Source organism: Salvelinus sp. IW2-2015, linkage group LG24 (genome assembly GCF_002910315.2).
Source record: "Salvelinus sp. IW2-2015 linkage group LG24, ASM291031v2, whole genome shotgun sequence".
Taxonomy (NCBI): Eukaryota; Metazoa; Chordata; class Actinopteri; order Salmoniformes; family Salmonidae; genus Salvelinus; species Salvelinus sp. IW2-2015.
The window spans coordinates 1543261-1558244 of record NC_036864.1 but is presented as its reverse complement, the minus strand read 5'-3'; the positions used below and the strand labels follow the sequence as shown (position 1 = coordinate 1558244).

The following is a 14984-nucleotide window of genomic DNA, read 5'->3' as shown; positions in this document are numbered from 1 at the left end:
CCAAGGGCTTGACTGCTGCTCGCCTCCTCTGGTGTTACCTGTCAGAGTAGCCACCGAGAACACGCACAGCCCACACCGTATCTGTCATACACTCATGTTCCCCACGCCTCACCTAGTCAATCTGATTATATGTTAATGATCCCGTATGGCACCCATCAGCTGATAACAGATTATATTACATCTGGTCTAAATTAACCCAGGTCGAGCACACGACGGACATATGGAAGTAATTAAAGGACGTATGGTTAACAAGGCGACGAATTATGAAGACCCCAACCTCCCCACCCCACCCCCCATTTATGTTGTGTGGATCAATGAGAGCGAGAGAGAAAAAAACGTTTTTTTTTTTTCTTTTCCAATCACTATATAATGGCCAAGCCCAAAATTGTGAGCCTACAATTTCATTTCCCCGAAGCCCAAATGATCGTCGTCATTATCCAATACATATATGAATAGCTACTGCACATTGAGCACAATAGAAAAACATAAAAGCCCATAGATGTAGCTAGCTACAGTGGGGAGAACAAAGTATTTGATACACTGCCGATTTTGCAGGTTTTCCTACTTACAAAGCATGAGAGGTCTGTAATTTCTATCATGGGTACACTTCAACTATGAGAGACGCGAATCTAAAACAAAAATCCAGAAAATCACATGTATGATTTTTAAGTAATTAATTTGCATTTTATTGCATGACATAAGTAATTTGATTACATCAGAAAACAAGATCTTAATATTTGGTACAGAAACCTTTGTTTGCAATTACAGAGATTCATACTTTCCTGTAGTTCTTGACCAGGTTTGCACACACTGCAGCAGGGATTTGGCCCACTCCTCCATACAGATCTTCTCCAGATCCTTCAGGTTTCGGGCTGTCGCTGGGCAATACGGACTTTCAGCTCCCTCCAAAGATTTTCTATTGGTTCAGTCTGGAGACTGGCTAGGCCACTCCAGGACCTAGAGATGCTTCTTACGGCGCCACTCCTTAGTTGCCCTGGCTGTGTGTTTCGGGTCGTTGTCATGCTGGAAGACCCAGCCACGACCCATCTTCAATGCTCTTACTGAGGGAAGGAGGTTGTTGGCCAAGATCTCGCCGATACATGGCCCCATCCATCCTCCCCTCAATACGGTGCAGTCATCCTGTACCCTTTGCAGAAAAGCATCCCCAAAGAATGATGTTTCCACCTCCATTGCTTCACGGTTGGGATGGTGTTCTTGGGTTGTACTCATCCTTCTTTCTTCCTCCAAACACGGCGAGTGGAGTTTAGACCAAAAAGCTCTATTTTTGTCTCATCAGACCACATGACCTTCTCCCATTCCTCCTCTGGATCATCCAGATGGTCATTGGCAAACTTCAGACGGGCCTGGACATGCGCTGGCTTGAGCAGGTGGACCTTGCGTGCGCTGCAGGATTTTAATCCATGACGGTGTAGTGTGTTACTAATGGTTTTCTTTGAGACTGTGGTCCCAGCTCTCTTCAGGTCATTGACCAGGCTTGCCGTGTAGTTCTGGGCTGATAACTCACCTTCCTCATGATCATTGATGCCCCACGAGGTGAGATCTTGCATGGAGCCCCAGACCGAGGGTGATTGACCGTTCATCTTGAACTTCTTCCATTTCTTAATAATTTGCGCCAACAGTTGTTGCTTCTCACCAAGCTGCTTGCCTATTGTCCTGTAGCCCATCCCAGCCTGTTGCATGTCTACAATTTTATCCTTGATGTCCTTATACAGCTCTCTGGTCTTGGCCATTGGGGAGAGGTTGGAGTCTGTTTGATTGAGTGTGTGGACAGGTGTCTTTTATACAGGTAACGAGTTCAAACAGGTGCAGTTAATACAGGTAATGAGTGGAGAACAGGAGGGCTTCTTAAAAAAACTAAACAGGTCTGTGAGAGCCGGAATTCTTACTGGTTGGTAGGTGATCAAATACTTATGTCATGCAATAAAATGCAAATTAATTACTTAAAAATCATACAATGTGATTTCTGGATTTTTGTTTTAGATTCCGTCTCTCACAGTTGAAGTGTACCTATGATAAAAATTACAGACCTCTACATGCTTTGTAAGTAGGAAAACCTGCAAAATCGCAGTGTCAGTGTATCAAATACTTGTTCTCCCCACTGTATATGCTCTCTTGGGTAAATCAATGAAACTAGCTCCGGTAGGCTGATCTTTTTGAATGTGAACCGTATTACTCTATTGTATTATACGGAAATATGATAGGGCCTATTTGTATAATTAGTATGCAGATGCATACAGTATATAGCTTTAATAATATCTCCCCTAATGTTATTAGCATACCTCTTTCTCTCTCTATTGTTGCTTCATTCCTTCCTCGCTTTCAACAGCTAAATGAGACGTTTTGTTGTCCTTGTCTTCATCATTCTAATGACATCCTTGAATAATATAGGACTAGAATTAGATGCAGGAGGCTTCTCTTCACAAATGTTGAATGGTTATGGGTCTGAAAAAATAACTGTTATATAGCCTACCGCCATCGCGCGTTGACTCTTCTTTCAAACTACCCGGGAGATCTATTGACTGCTGTATTTAACATTCATCAGAAAAGCGCTTGCGTCCCTCTTCAAATGTTTTATTTATTTTATTTAACCTTTTTATCTAAGTAGGCAAGTCAGTTAAGCACAAATTCTCATTTACAATGACGGCCWACCCTGGCCAAACCCTAACCCGGACGACGCTGGGCCAATTGTGTGCCGCCCTGTGGGACTCCCAATCACGGCCGGTTGTGATACAGACCCTGGTTCATTTCCAGGCTGTAGTGACGCCTCGAGCACTGAGATGCAGTAACTTAGACTGCTGCGCCACTTGGGAGCCCCAATAGTCTATTGGTATAAGAAAAGCAAAAAAACAAAAAGCTTTTCCTGCATGGGACTCCAAGAGCTAAGGAGTCTTTTTTAATGAGAGGCCAGCGGAGCACAGGTGCTTGTGTATTGCACATGAGACAGARGCTGTAAGTTAGAAGCWTGTTATGCATAACCCATCATTAATTAGCTAAATATAAGGCTAATACTGCATTGAATTTAATACCTGGTAGAGGTAGTCTAGGACATCTATATATCAATCTAGAACAGGATTATCTATTTTGGATGCAATTTGCATGGAGTTGGGGGGAGAGAGAGAGAGAGAGCTCACACATGCACTGATTTAAGCTACGATGTGATAGGCTGTTTAAAAAGAAGGGGATCCTCAAAAGCCAGATGGAGATGGGTGAAATAGACGCGCTTTCAGTCTTTATATTACTGTAGCATATGTAGGCCTACCTGTCACAAGAAAAAAAAGTTACCATGATGAGATGATAGGTCTACATGCATTGTGAACTGCGCCCCATACTGAGATGGGCTGTCTGTCCCCAACCCTGAGCCTTGATTCATCATGCAAAGCCAGATTTAGACATCACGTATAATTTAACAGTTCCATTTCACGCTATGCTGTTCATATAAATCATTTATTATAATTGACTGGTTTCTCACTTATCCCGGGAAAAAGGAGTGGTTTTGAGCATAAATCTCGCTAACCAGGTTCCAGCCATTCAACCCTAGTCTGTACAAACGAACGGACAGAGACTGGATCCATAGTCGATTTCATAGTGGAGGGGTAAATGGTTCCAACTGTCATTCAGGTGTTGATACACTTAACCCACGAATGGGCTTCATTGCTGATGTCTAGCTTCATAATCTGTACTGTATTTCATTGGCTTTTGATAGCCATCTACAATCTCCAAAGATATAATGCACGGTTTAAGTGATAGGTCTATGTGCAGAAAACATGCTGAAAAAGGGTAAGATGGCACGAGAATATAGATTAGTGCCGTACGTTTGAATGAGTGTGGAGAGTAGATGTAGTTGATTGACTGGTTGTCGATGTAGTAAGAACAAACAGTCTGCATAATGTAAGTAATGTATGTGTGAATGAGTGTGGAGAGTAAATCGACGTGTTGTTAACAGGAGCTGTTAGAGAGGCTCTCTATGAAGCTCTGATAATAACATTCTGTACCCCTACACTTCATCAAGGACTCCTCAGGCTCTCCTCAAGAACATCTCTCCATCCCTCTTTTCTTTTTTTTCTCTGTTTAATACAAGGCCCCTGCTGTGATGCTGGTAGACCTAATTCTCTCTCTCTCTCTCTCTCTCTCTCTCTCTCTCTACAGAGGAGGAGGTGGAGAATTTTGACGTGTCCAGCTTGCAGGAGGAGACTTTGCGAAACATCGAGGCAGACAGTTTCTGGTGCATGAGCAAATTGTTGGACGGCATTCAGGTACATGAATTCTCCTTTCCGCTGTTTACATTCACTGTGTGCCTGTGTGTGTGTACCACCTCCCCAGGAGAGAACGGGTTAGGTGTGTGTATTTTTAGGTGTATGGGGTGTAGTAGTTCCCTGTGTGTGTGTGTGTGTTGAATTGGCCACACAGATGAATACACACAGGTTTAGTCACAGTGGAGTCCCCTGTGTGTAGGTTAGCCGTCCCACTTTCCCCCTCTGTTCCATCTCTTCAGAATTAGAGTGTGTGAATGATGAATATTCTCTCTCTGCACTGTACCGTAGCCAGATACAGCCTTTTTACACGTCAGCCCTGTGGCGGCCGGCGTTGAGCGTATCACCCAGGGAACTGTTCCGCCGCCTCCTCACTTTCTCTCTCTCTCTCTTTGTCGCTTATTGATTTACAGCCATAACCACATCCGAGCCGTGTGTGTGACCGTGTGTGAGCACTCGAGTGTGTTTGGCCTTGATTGTAAATGGCCCCATACACAGAGGTAGCTAGGCAGTGGAAGAAGGCAGGTAGGTGGCAGGGCTACAGCATCCATACAGCCATTCAGCGGCGTGTTCAGAGCGGATTGCTGCTGCTAGCCACACGCCCCGGCGCGGTTCCCAGGTGGTGCCCACTGCCACCGTTTGGTCTCGCTTGTTTTTTTCCTAAACACTCGCTAGGGATGAAATGTTGTGTAATTACACCAGGGTGCGGAAAGAGGGTTTGATTTACTTCAACTAGTGCTCTCTCTCTCTCTCTCTCTCTCCCTCTCTCTCTCTCTCTCTCTCTCTCTCTCTCTGTCTTTCGTTCGCTCTCTCGCACTCGATCAAATTCAGATAGCTTTTTTGGCATAAAGTACAATTTGTAGATATTGCCAAAGCAGTGTAGTGGTACAGCATTTCGGTAAATACATTACAATGCAAGGAGAATAGTTTGTATTTATTTGACCTTTATTTGATCAAGGAGTCATACTGAGACCAAGGTCTCTTTTACAGATGAGCCCTGAATTACATACATTACAGAAAATACAAAATGCAAAAAGAAAAACACGTTCCTAAAAAAAMAAACACATTCATCAGTAATAAGGTCCTCAATCAGTTTTCTGAATTCACCTAGAGGCACCAAAATATCACATTTAAGAACATTTTGAAGATTGTTCCACAAATAAGGTGCAAGACAACTAAAAGCGGATTTACCTAACTCAGTAGAGACCAAAGGAGTTTCCAGAGTTAGCCATCCCCGAGATGGGGTGTGGTAACATTATGTCTAAAGTTTAGTAATGCTGTTAGGTACAGTGGGACTTAATGTAAAAGGGTTTTATAAATGAAAACATAGCAATGTATTGTGCAATGTAACCTACGTGACATCACAGAGGGCCAACCAACTGTCTGGTAGAGACTGCAGTGATGACTACTAAAATTGTCGCCCGTAAGAAAGTGCAATGCTCTATGATAAACTGCATCTAACGGYTTTAATGAAGTGGCAGCTGCGTTCATATAGATGATGTGGCCATAGTCCAGGACCGATAGGAACGTTGACCGAATCATCTGCTTTCTACTATTTAGCGAGAGGCAGGACCTATTTCTATAGAGGAAGACYATTTTTACTCTCGTATTTTTTGAAGCGGGTATTTTTTATTTTAGGGGGTTTTCTCATTAAAAAGAATGAAATACAGTTCATTTGAGTAGTAATATTAGTACAAATTATCATCTATACAGGTAAAACAATGCTGTTTTGTTGTGTCGTCTTCGATCGATTTACATTTGAGTAAATCAAAATAAGATGAAAAACAAAGAATGGCTAATAAATTAACAACATAATGTACATGGAGGATGGTTGCACAATTTATTGGTTTTAAGTTATATACAATGTATATACTATAGGGGATTAATGGGATGTCCCTCGGGCTACAGAATGGCAATCATCTACATACTGTATCTCTCGTTTTCTCTCGCTCTCTCTCTCTCCTGCTCTCGCATTTTCTCCCGCTCCTCTCACCTCGCTCACCGCACTTACTTCTCTCATCTCTCTCCTCTCATCGTCTTTCCTGTGCTCTTTGTATCTGTCATTCAGATGGCGGTCTCTCCTCTCCTCCACTCCAGTCTCACTCTCCTCCAGAGAGGGCCATTTGTATGCTGGTGACTCACCACTCTTCAGAGGCAGCAGTACATTAGGATGCACTCCCAGCCAGACAACCTTTTTTGTGCTGTTTTGTCCCTAATTACCGCAGTCATTTGTGTGTACAAAGCTGATTCTCACAGGCACTTATGATTTTCTTCACAACTTCACAGTACCCAGTTATAACCCGGGAACATTCATACTTCGCTTTCACACTGTTTAGAGGTGTGTGTCTGTGTGGGACTGTGTCTGTGTATGAGAGAGACACAGGGGACTGTTGGTCTGCATTTGTGGGCGGGAGCTGAACTGAGCCTCTGCTTGTTGCAGTAGAAAGGAAGGCTTACTCTGAAGATTATCTGACGCCGTAGCAGTCTTAAATCTCCACGTTCTATCTTCATGGAAAGACATAAGATCGTGATGAACATATCATAATAGGTATTAAGCAGGAAACAAAATTTTGTAGCATGGAAAACAGCAAATTGCTGTTTGGACCCWAATCTTTGGACATTCAAGGAAAATACAAAGGATGGCTAACAACACTCAGGCTGCGTCTCATGTGGCACCCTAGTCCCTACATAGTGCACTACCTTTGACCAAGAAGTGCACTATATACCGAATAGGGTGCCATTTGCGATGCGGCCTCAATCAGGCTGACACCACTGGATGSCCTTGCTCCTAGTTTCAGGAAGCAGATGTTATTATTGAAATCTTGGTTTCCTAAAAACTCTCTCTAGTAAAGTTCACAATAAACATCCAGCTTTCAGACAGCTTTCAGACAGCTTTCAGACAGCTTTCAGACAGCTTTCAGACGGCTTTCTACAGCGTTCTGCCCTGAAGGCAGATCACCACAAAAACATCAAATTAAATCACCAGGGACGGTTGATTGCTCATGCGGGTGTCGGTTAGTGTGTTTYATATAGCAATGTACAATACTCAATGCGTATCATACTTCTCTTTCATTCTGCACCAGCATGCAACAGAACCAAGCATGAGACTAGCTAGCTAACCCCCATCTTCTGTTTAGCTGTTCTTCTATTGGTCTCCCGCACCACGCGATGCAGTTTACATGTCACAATGACCTGTGTGGAAGCAAACGTGCCTTACCTTAATCCCTGCTGTTTTTGTTGAAAGCATTAGCCGTGGAGACAAACGGAGAGAGACTTTACAGGCTTCGATTCTGCTCCCTAGAGGCTCTTTGTATTTAACTCAATCAACGACTGACACACACACCACACACACTGTAGAGTGAGTCCCGTGAGGAGTGTACCAGACACACACTGTAGAGAGGCAGAGAGAGTCCCATGAGGAGTGTACCAGACACACACTGGTACACACATGCACACACACACAGTTTAACTCTCACAGCTGTGGGTACACACACACACACACACACACACACACGAAGAGAAGAGGTGAGCGATCACCAGCTGTTGTGTTTTGATGACTGACATGTGAGCGGTGCAGCCTAAACCCCTGTGATTCGCCGAAGCGGGACACAGCACCACGCTGCTGTCTGATTAACGCTGACCTTGGACCCCTGCGCTGGGCCCTGGGAGACCCCGTCTCTGATTAGCGCAGCTGGGTGATCTGTAAAAAGACGTATGGTGTCAGAGAGGTGAGCAGCTCTCTTAGTGAGCGAAGGGGCCATGAAGCTTGCTTGTGAAGCTGGTTATCAGAGTTAGGAATGTTTTAGTGGAAGGTGTTTATTTGACCAAAAGACCAATTAAGGTGCTCAGTCAAGTGCACTCACCTACACACTAGGATTTTATCTTGGAATTGATCATGTCATTTTATTCAGTAKCAAGACGAAAGAACCGGCATACATCTTTTAAAAGCACCCTATAAAACACCCGCACACAAAGAGGTTAATGGCTTTCCAGACCSCCACTCCTCTGCTATTTAACCCCTCCACTTCCTGTCGTCTCTGTGGATACGGTAGTAGTGGGTATTAGAGAGAATAGGTTTACAGCTGGGACAGGATGGATCACAAACTAGCTAATTAAGGTGCTGGAGGTGTTTGGCCCCGTAAAAATAGTTGAGAAACAATTAGGGCCAAAACCATGTGCCCCTACCCCCCCTCTGCCACACACACATAATTAGATATAGACAAGGTCACAGGAACCACACACACACACACACGCACCCTCTCTCCGGCGCTCCTTTAGGAACTGCTGCTGTCGACAGAATGTAGTAGCATTTACGCCGGGACAAAGGAGCCGAAGCACGCTTTTATTAATTCTCCTAAATAAATAGATCCCTTATGGGGCCTTGTTGCTGAAACGCCTTCAGTGATATTAATGAGCCACTTGTTTATTTAGCCTATTTTTAACGGGCTCTATAGCCAACTTAACAGAGAAGGAAATTGGAAGCATTTACCTCAGAGTCCCTAGAGATTGATGGTATAAAACACTGTGAAAGCCACTGTGAGAGTATTATCAGATCTGGAATAGAAAATACTTTTCTTTCTGTATTATATTAATAAATTCCTCTGTTTGAGCTTGAAATGGAACTTAAATGATTTTMCAGCAACTAGGTTACTTGTCGTTACAATGGYCTTCTTTTTGATGTAGCTTTTCTGTTGTGTTATACAACTAATATTGGCATCTAGTTTTACATGGTTGTGTAAAATTGGTGGCATTTCAAGTGCCATTTTCTTCTGTTCTCAGGCTTTCAGAAATCTTCTTGTCTGTCTGGATGAACTGTTTACAATTTTTCCAGTCACTGCTGCGCTACTTAACTAGATGCAGACAGACACACAAACATACAAAGATGTTAAACACTGGCTAGCTAGCCCACACACCAGGKTTGGGCGGTATCCAGATTTTCATGTCTTCATACCGTCCTYCTCTCATCCAGGGATTTACGGTATTAATGGCTTAATACACAAGTAATAGCACATTTCCATGGTGGCTGCTAGCTAAATATGCTAACGAGCGCAAACGAAAATAAAGAATTGGAAAGACAGGCAATCCAGCTCATTAAGTTATACCTCTCTCTCACTCACTCACACACACACACTGAATCCCTCCAAAAAACATTTCAGCTCTGCCACAAAAGGACCAGCTGACATCATCATGTCAGTGATTCTCTCGCTAACACAGGTGTGTGTTGACGAGGACAGGCTGGAGATCACTCTGTCATGCTGATTGAGTTCGAATAACAGACTGGAAGCTTCAAAAGGAGGATGGTGCTTGGAATCATTGTTCTTCCTCTGTCAACCATGGTTACCTGCAAGAAAACACGTGTCGTCATCATTGCTTTGCACAAAAAGGGCTTCACAGGCAAGGATAATGCTGCCAGTAAGATTGCACCTAAATCAACCATTTATCGAATCATCAAGAACTTCAAGGAGAGCGGTTCAATTGTTGTGAAGAAGGCTTCAGGGCGCCCAAGAAAGTCCAGCAAGCGCCAGAACTGTCTCCTAAAGTTGATTCAGCTGCGGGATCGGGGCACCACCAGTACAGAGGTTGCTCAGGAATGGCAGCAGGCAGGTTTGAGTGCATCTGCACGCACAGTGAGGYGAAGACTTTTGGAGGATGGCCGGGTGTCAAGAAGGGCAGCACAGAGGCCACTTCTCTCCAGGATAAACATCAGAGAAAGACTGATATTCTGCAAAAGGCACAGAGATTGGACTGCTTAGGACTGGGGTAAAGTCATTTTCTCTGATGAATCCCCTTTCCGATTGTTTGGGGTATTCGGAAAAAAGCTTGTCAGGAGAAGACAAGGTGAGCGCTACCATCAGTCCTGTGTCATGCCAACAGTAAAGCATCCTGAGACCATTCATGTGTGGGGTTGCTTCTCAGCCAAGGGAGTGGGTTCACTCACAATTTTGCCTAAGAACACAGCCATGAATAAAGAATGGTACCAACACATCCAAAGAGAGCAACTTCTCCCAACCATCCAGGAACAGTTTGGTGATGAACAATGCCTTTTCCAGCATGATGGAGCACCTTGCCATAAGTCAAAAGTGATAACTAAGTGTCTCGGGGAACAAAATATCGATATTTTGGGTCCATGGCCAGGAAACTCCCCATACCTTAATCCCATTGAGAACTTGTGGTCAATCCTCAAGAGGCGGGGGTGGACAAACAAAACGCCACACATTCTGACAAACTCCAAGCATTGATTATGCAAGAAATGGGCTGCCATCCGTCAGGATGTGGCCCAGAAGTTAATTGACAGCATGCCAGAGCAGATTGCAGAGGTCTTGAAAAAGGAGGGTCAACACTGCAAATATTGACTCTTTGCATCAACTTCATGTAATTGTCAATAAAAGCCTTTGACACTTATGAAATGCTTGTAATTATACTTCAGTATTCCATAGTAACATCTGACTAAAATATCTAAAGACACTGAGGCAGCAGACCATGTGAAAATGTATATTTGTGTGATTCTCAAAACCTTTGGCCACGACTATATATATATATATATATAGATAGATAGATAGATAGATAGATAGATAGATAGATAGATAGATAGATAGATAGATAGGCAGGAGCACCAAATGTCATTTTTGGTGAGTTTAGACATTTACAAGCGAATGTGAACAAGAGACATTGCAAATGAACAAGGTTTTGACGCATACTTGTCTGAAGGAAGAATATTACTGGCTCTGGAGCAGCATGCTGCGTCTGTGTGGAGTCTGGAGTCGCTAGGGCATCGGCCTGCCTGCTCTGCTTGGAGAAGGGGGGGGTCTGAGAACGGAGAGGAGAAAAAAACGCAAGGAAGTCAAGATAGCAGTGGCAGCTATCCAGATAACTCATCCAATGGGCTTTGACTCCTGAAACACGGCAGAAAGCTAACACAATATGAAGCTCCTTCACCTTATTAATTCAGCCACTTACTCAGATAACGTGACCCCCTAAGTTTAACTTGCTAGTTAATGCAGAATGATGTGTTTTTCATGCAGGAAAGAAAGATAAAACGCAAAAATAAATATCTTTCTGCTTTTAAAAAATTCTACTTCTTGTAATTTCTGCTCAGCATCACACACATGTTGTGCTTCAGTTGCGCTTCACTAGGATGAGAATTCGTGCACGAACCGGCGTTCTATCAGCAGATAGCGCTCTGACTGATGTCTAGCTACTTTTCTCCAGTACTTTTCATGGTGTAGCCAGACCACTTTTCTCCGGGTAATATGCAAGATGAACTTTACTTTAAACAAAACATTAGGAAATGTATCTGGCTACCTTCTTTGTATGATAAATATTAGAAATAGGATGGCCATGCATCATTTTTGCAAATAAAGACCTTGCTTTTTCATCATAAGCTCATTAACTTGTGTTTTCTGCCAGCCAAATAACGTTGGGCTTCTGTTGTCATCTGATGAAAGTGAAGCTATTTTCTGCCGAATGTGTTACTCTAATGCATTTTCTGTGAAGGAATAGTTGCRTGCCCCTGATCACTCTATTGAAACAAAAAAACACTGTTGACACAACTCCTGTCAATACACAGCTGAACTCACCTTCTCCTGCTTTCTCCCATTGTGCTWTTTACAAATAAACATGACTGGCTCAACAGGGGAACTAAGGTAAGCTTCATAATGTGAAGTTATGTTACAGGTGAACTGAAGAACCTGACTTCTTTACCTCCTAATGTATTGCTAAACGTCCTTTTTCAGGACCCTGTCTTTCAAAGATAATTCGTAAAAATCCAAATAACTTCACAGATTCTTCATTGTAAAGGTTTTTAAACACTGTTCCCATGCTTGTTCAATGACCCATAAACAATTAATGAACATGCACCTGTGGAAAGGTGGGTAAGACACTAACAGCCGGTAGGCAATTAAGGTCACAGTTATGAAAACTTAGGACACTAAAGAGGCCTTTCTACTGACTCTGGAAAAACACCAAAAGAAAGATGCTCAGGGTCCCTGCTCACCTGCGGGAACGTGCCTTAGGCATGCTGCAAGGAGGCATGAGGATTGCAGATGTGGCCAGGGCAATACATTTCAATGTCCGTACTGTGAGACGCTTAAGACAGCGCTACAAGAACTGGCAAATCTGGTGCAGTCCATGAGGAGGAGATGCACTGCAGTACTTAATGCAACTGGTGGCAACACCAGATACTGACTGTTACTTTTGATTTTGACTCCCCCCTTTGTTCAGGGACACATTATTCAATTTCTGTTAGTCACATGTCTGTGGAACTTGTTCAGTTTATGTTTCAGTGTTTGCATCTTATGTTCGTACAAATATTTACACATGTTAAGTTTGCTGAAAATAATCGCAGTTGACAGTGAGAGGACGTTTATTTTTTTGCTTAGTTTATTTACTTAGAAAGTAGCTACAAACATTAAAAGGTATTGAAAAACGTCACTAACTATACAATCACTTTAAATAAAAAATCAAATCCAATTTTTTTTGTTACATGCGCCGAATACAACGTGTAGACCTTACTATGACATGCTTACTTTACAATCCCTTAACCAACAGTGCAGTTTTAAGAAAATAGAGTCAAGAAAATATTTACTAAATGAGACTGACTAACATCAATATTTTATAACATTTTAATCAATGTTAAATTTAGATAGCTGGCCGCTAAACTATACTGAACAAAAATATAAACGCAACATGCAACAATTTCAAAGATTTTACTGAGTTCAAGTTCATATATGGAAATCAGTCAATTGAAATAAATTCGTTAGGCTATAATCTAAGCATCTGTTACGTTACAAATACCTTAAAAAAAATAGGTGCGTGGATTAGAAAACCAGTCATTATCTGGTGTGACCACCATTTGCCTCATGCAGCTCGACACATCTCCTTCACATGTAGTTGATCAGGCTATTGATTGTGGCCTATGGAATGTCCCAGTCCTCTTCAATGGATTTACGAAGTTGCAGGATATAGCCGGGAACTGGAACACGCTGTCGTACACGTTGATCCAGAGCATCCCAAACATGCTCAATGGGTGACATGTTTGGTGGGTATGCAGGCCATGGAAGAACTGGGACATTTTCAGCTTCCAGGAATTGTGTACAGATCCTTGCGACATGTGTTGTCCTGCTGAAACATGAGGTAATGGTGAMTGATGAATGGCGCGACAATGGGCCTCAGGATCTCGTCACKGTATCTCTTTGCATTCAAATTKCCATCGATWAAATGCAATTGTGTTCRTTGTCGGKAGCTTATGYCTGCCCATACCATAACCCYACCGCCACCGTGGGGCATTCTGTTCACAACGTTGAACCWGCAAACCGCTCGCCCACATGACKCCATACACACTTTCTGCCCGATACAGTTGAAGCCRGGATTCATCTGTGAAGAGCACACTTCTCCAGTGTTCAAGTAGCCATCGATGGTGAGCATTTTTCCACAAGTTGGTTATGAAGCCGAGCTGCAGTCAGGTCAAGACCCTGGTGAGGATGACAAGCAGGCAGATGAGCTTCCGTGAGATGGTTTCTGACAGTTTGTGCAGAAATTATTTTKRGGTGCAAACCCGCAGTTTCATCAGCTGTCCAGTTGACTGGTCTCAGACGATCCCACAGGTGAAGAATCAGGATGTGGAGGTCCTGGGCTGTTGTGGTTACACGTTGGARGGGGTTTATGGTAGAGAAATGAACATAACATTCTCTGGCAACAGTTGAGACCCCGACTGGGGGGAATTGATCCGAGAGCCTTCAAAAGGGGGGCTGCGGGCCGCCAGTTGCCCATCCCTGACGTAGGTAGATGGCTGGATTAAGAGCAAGGTTTGTGTAATGTCTGTCTCACAAGCAACTGGAGAGACCACATACACACACTTGACTTTCTGCTGGTTTAGCTGTGAGCTAGGGTCCCTGCTGTGGGAGGCTGGTGCCGCCTGCTGGTGCCGCCTGCTGGTGCAGTCAGTGTTGAGGTGATGTAGTGAGAGTTGCAGTGGGTTTCTATCCTGGTATTACTCCTCTTGGATGTTTAAACAGGACCATGACTCATAGCTTCTGCCCGGTTCAGCTTGCTCCTGTGTGTATGGTGTGGAGCCCAGGGCTGGGTAATGCCAGTCTCTGTTTGGGGGAATATCTCACCCTTGCGCAGCCCTGCCAATTAGATGCATTCATCTGTGCCCAGGAGGGAGGTGGGGGAGACATGGAGAGAGGGAGGAGAGCCAGGGAGAGAGGGAATAGAATGAGAGTTGAGGGAGAGCCAGGGAAAGCAAGGCTCCAGACGAGCATTTTCAGTTGGTGGCACCAGTCCATAATTTGGTCGCACCAATTTGGTTCGAGGCGTCACATGATAGAACAAAATTGTAGCGTCTTAATAAGTTAGTACTTTGTTAAAAAGTGTAATAGACTACTAAAATGGTATTCAGTTTAAAKGTCGACCGATTMATCGGAATGGCCGATTTAATTAGGGCCGATTTCAAGTTTTCATAACAATCGGAAATCGGTATTTTTGGACACCGATTTGGCCGATTTTTATTTTTTTACACCTTTATTTAATCTTTATTTAACTAGGCAAGTCAGTTAAGAACACATTCTTATTTTCAATGGCGGCCTAGGAACGGTGGGTTAACTGCCTCGTTCAGGGGCAGAACGACAGATTTTTACCTTGTCAGCTCGGGGGATTCAATCTTGCAACCTTACAGTTAACTAGTCCAACGCTCTAACCACCTGATTACATTGC

General features: G+C 43.4%; 1 protein-coding gene across 4 annotated transcripts in view; it reads left to right on the top strand.

Moving 5' to 3' along the window:
- The window catches only part of tbc1d22a (TBC1 domain family, member 22a), a 188177-nt gene that overhangs the window by 86683 nt on the left and 86510 nt on the right, over window positions 1-14984 (top strand). For all 4 annotated transcript variants that reach the window (XM_023969491.2, XM_023969488.2, XM_023969489.2 and 1 more), the window contains one exon: window positions 4168-4274. In XM_023969491.2, the coding sequence (XP_023825259.1) occupies window positions 4168-4274 (107 nt within the window). The remainder of the gene's footprint in view (window positions 1-4167; window positions 4275-14984) is intronic.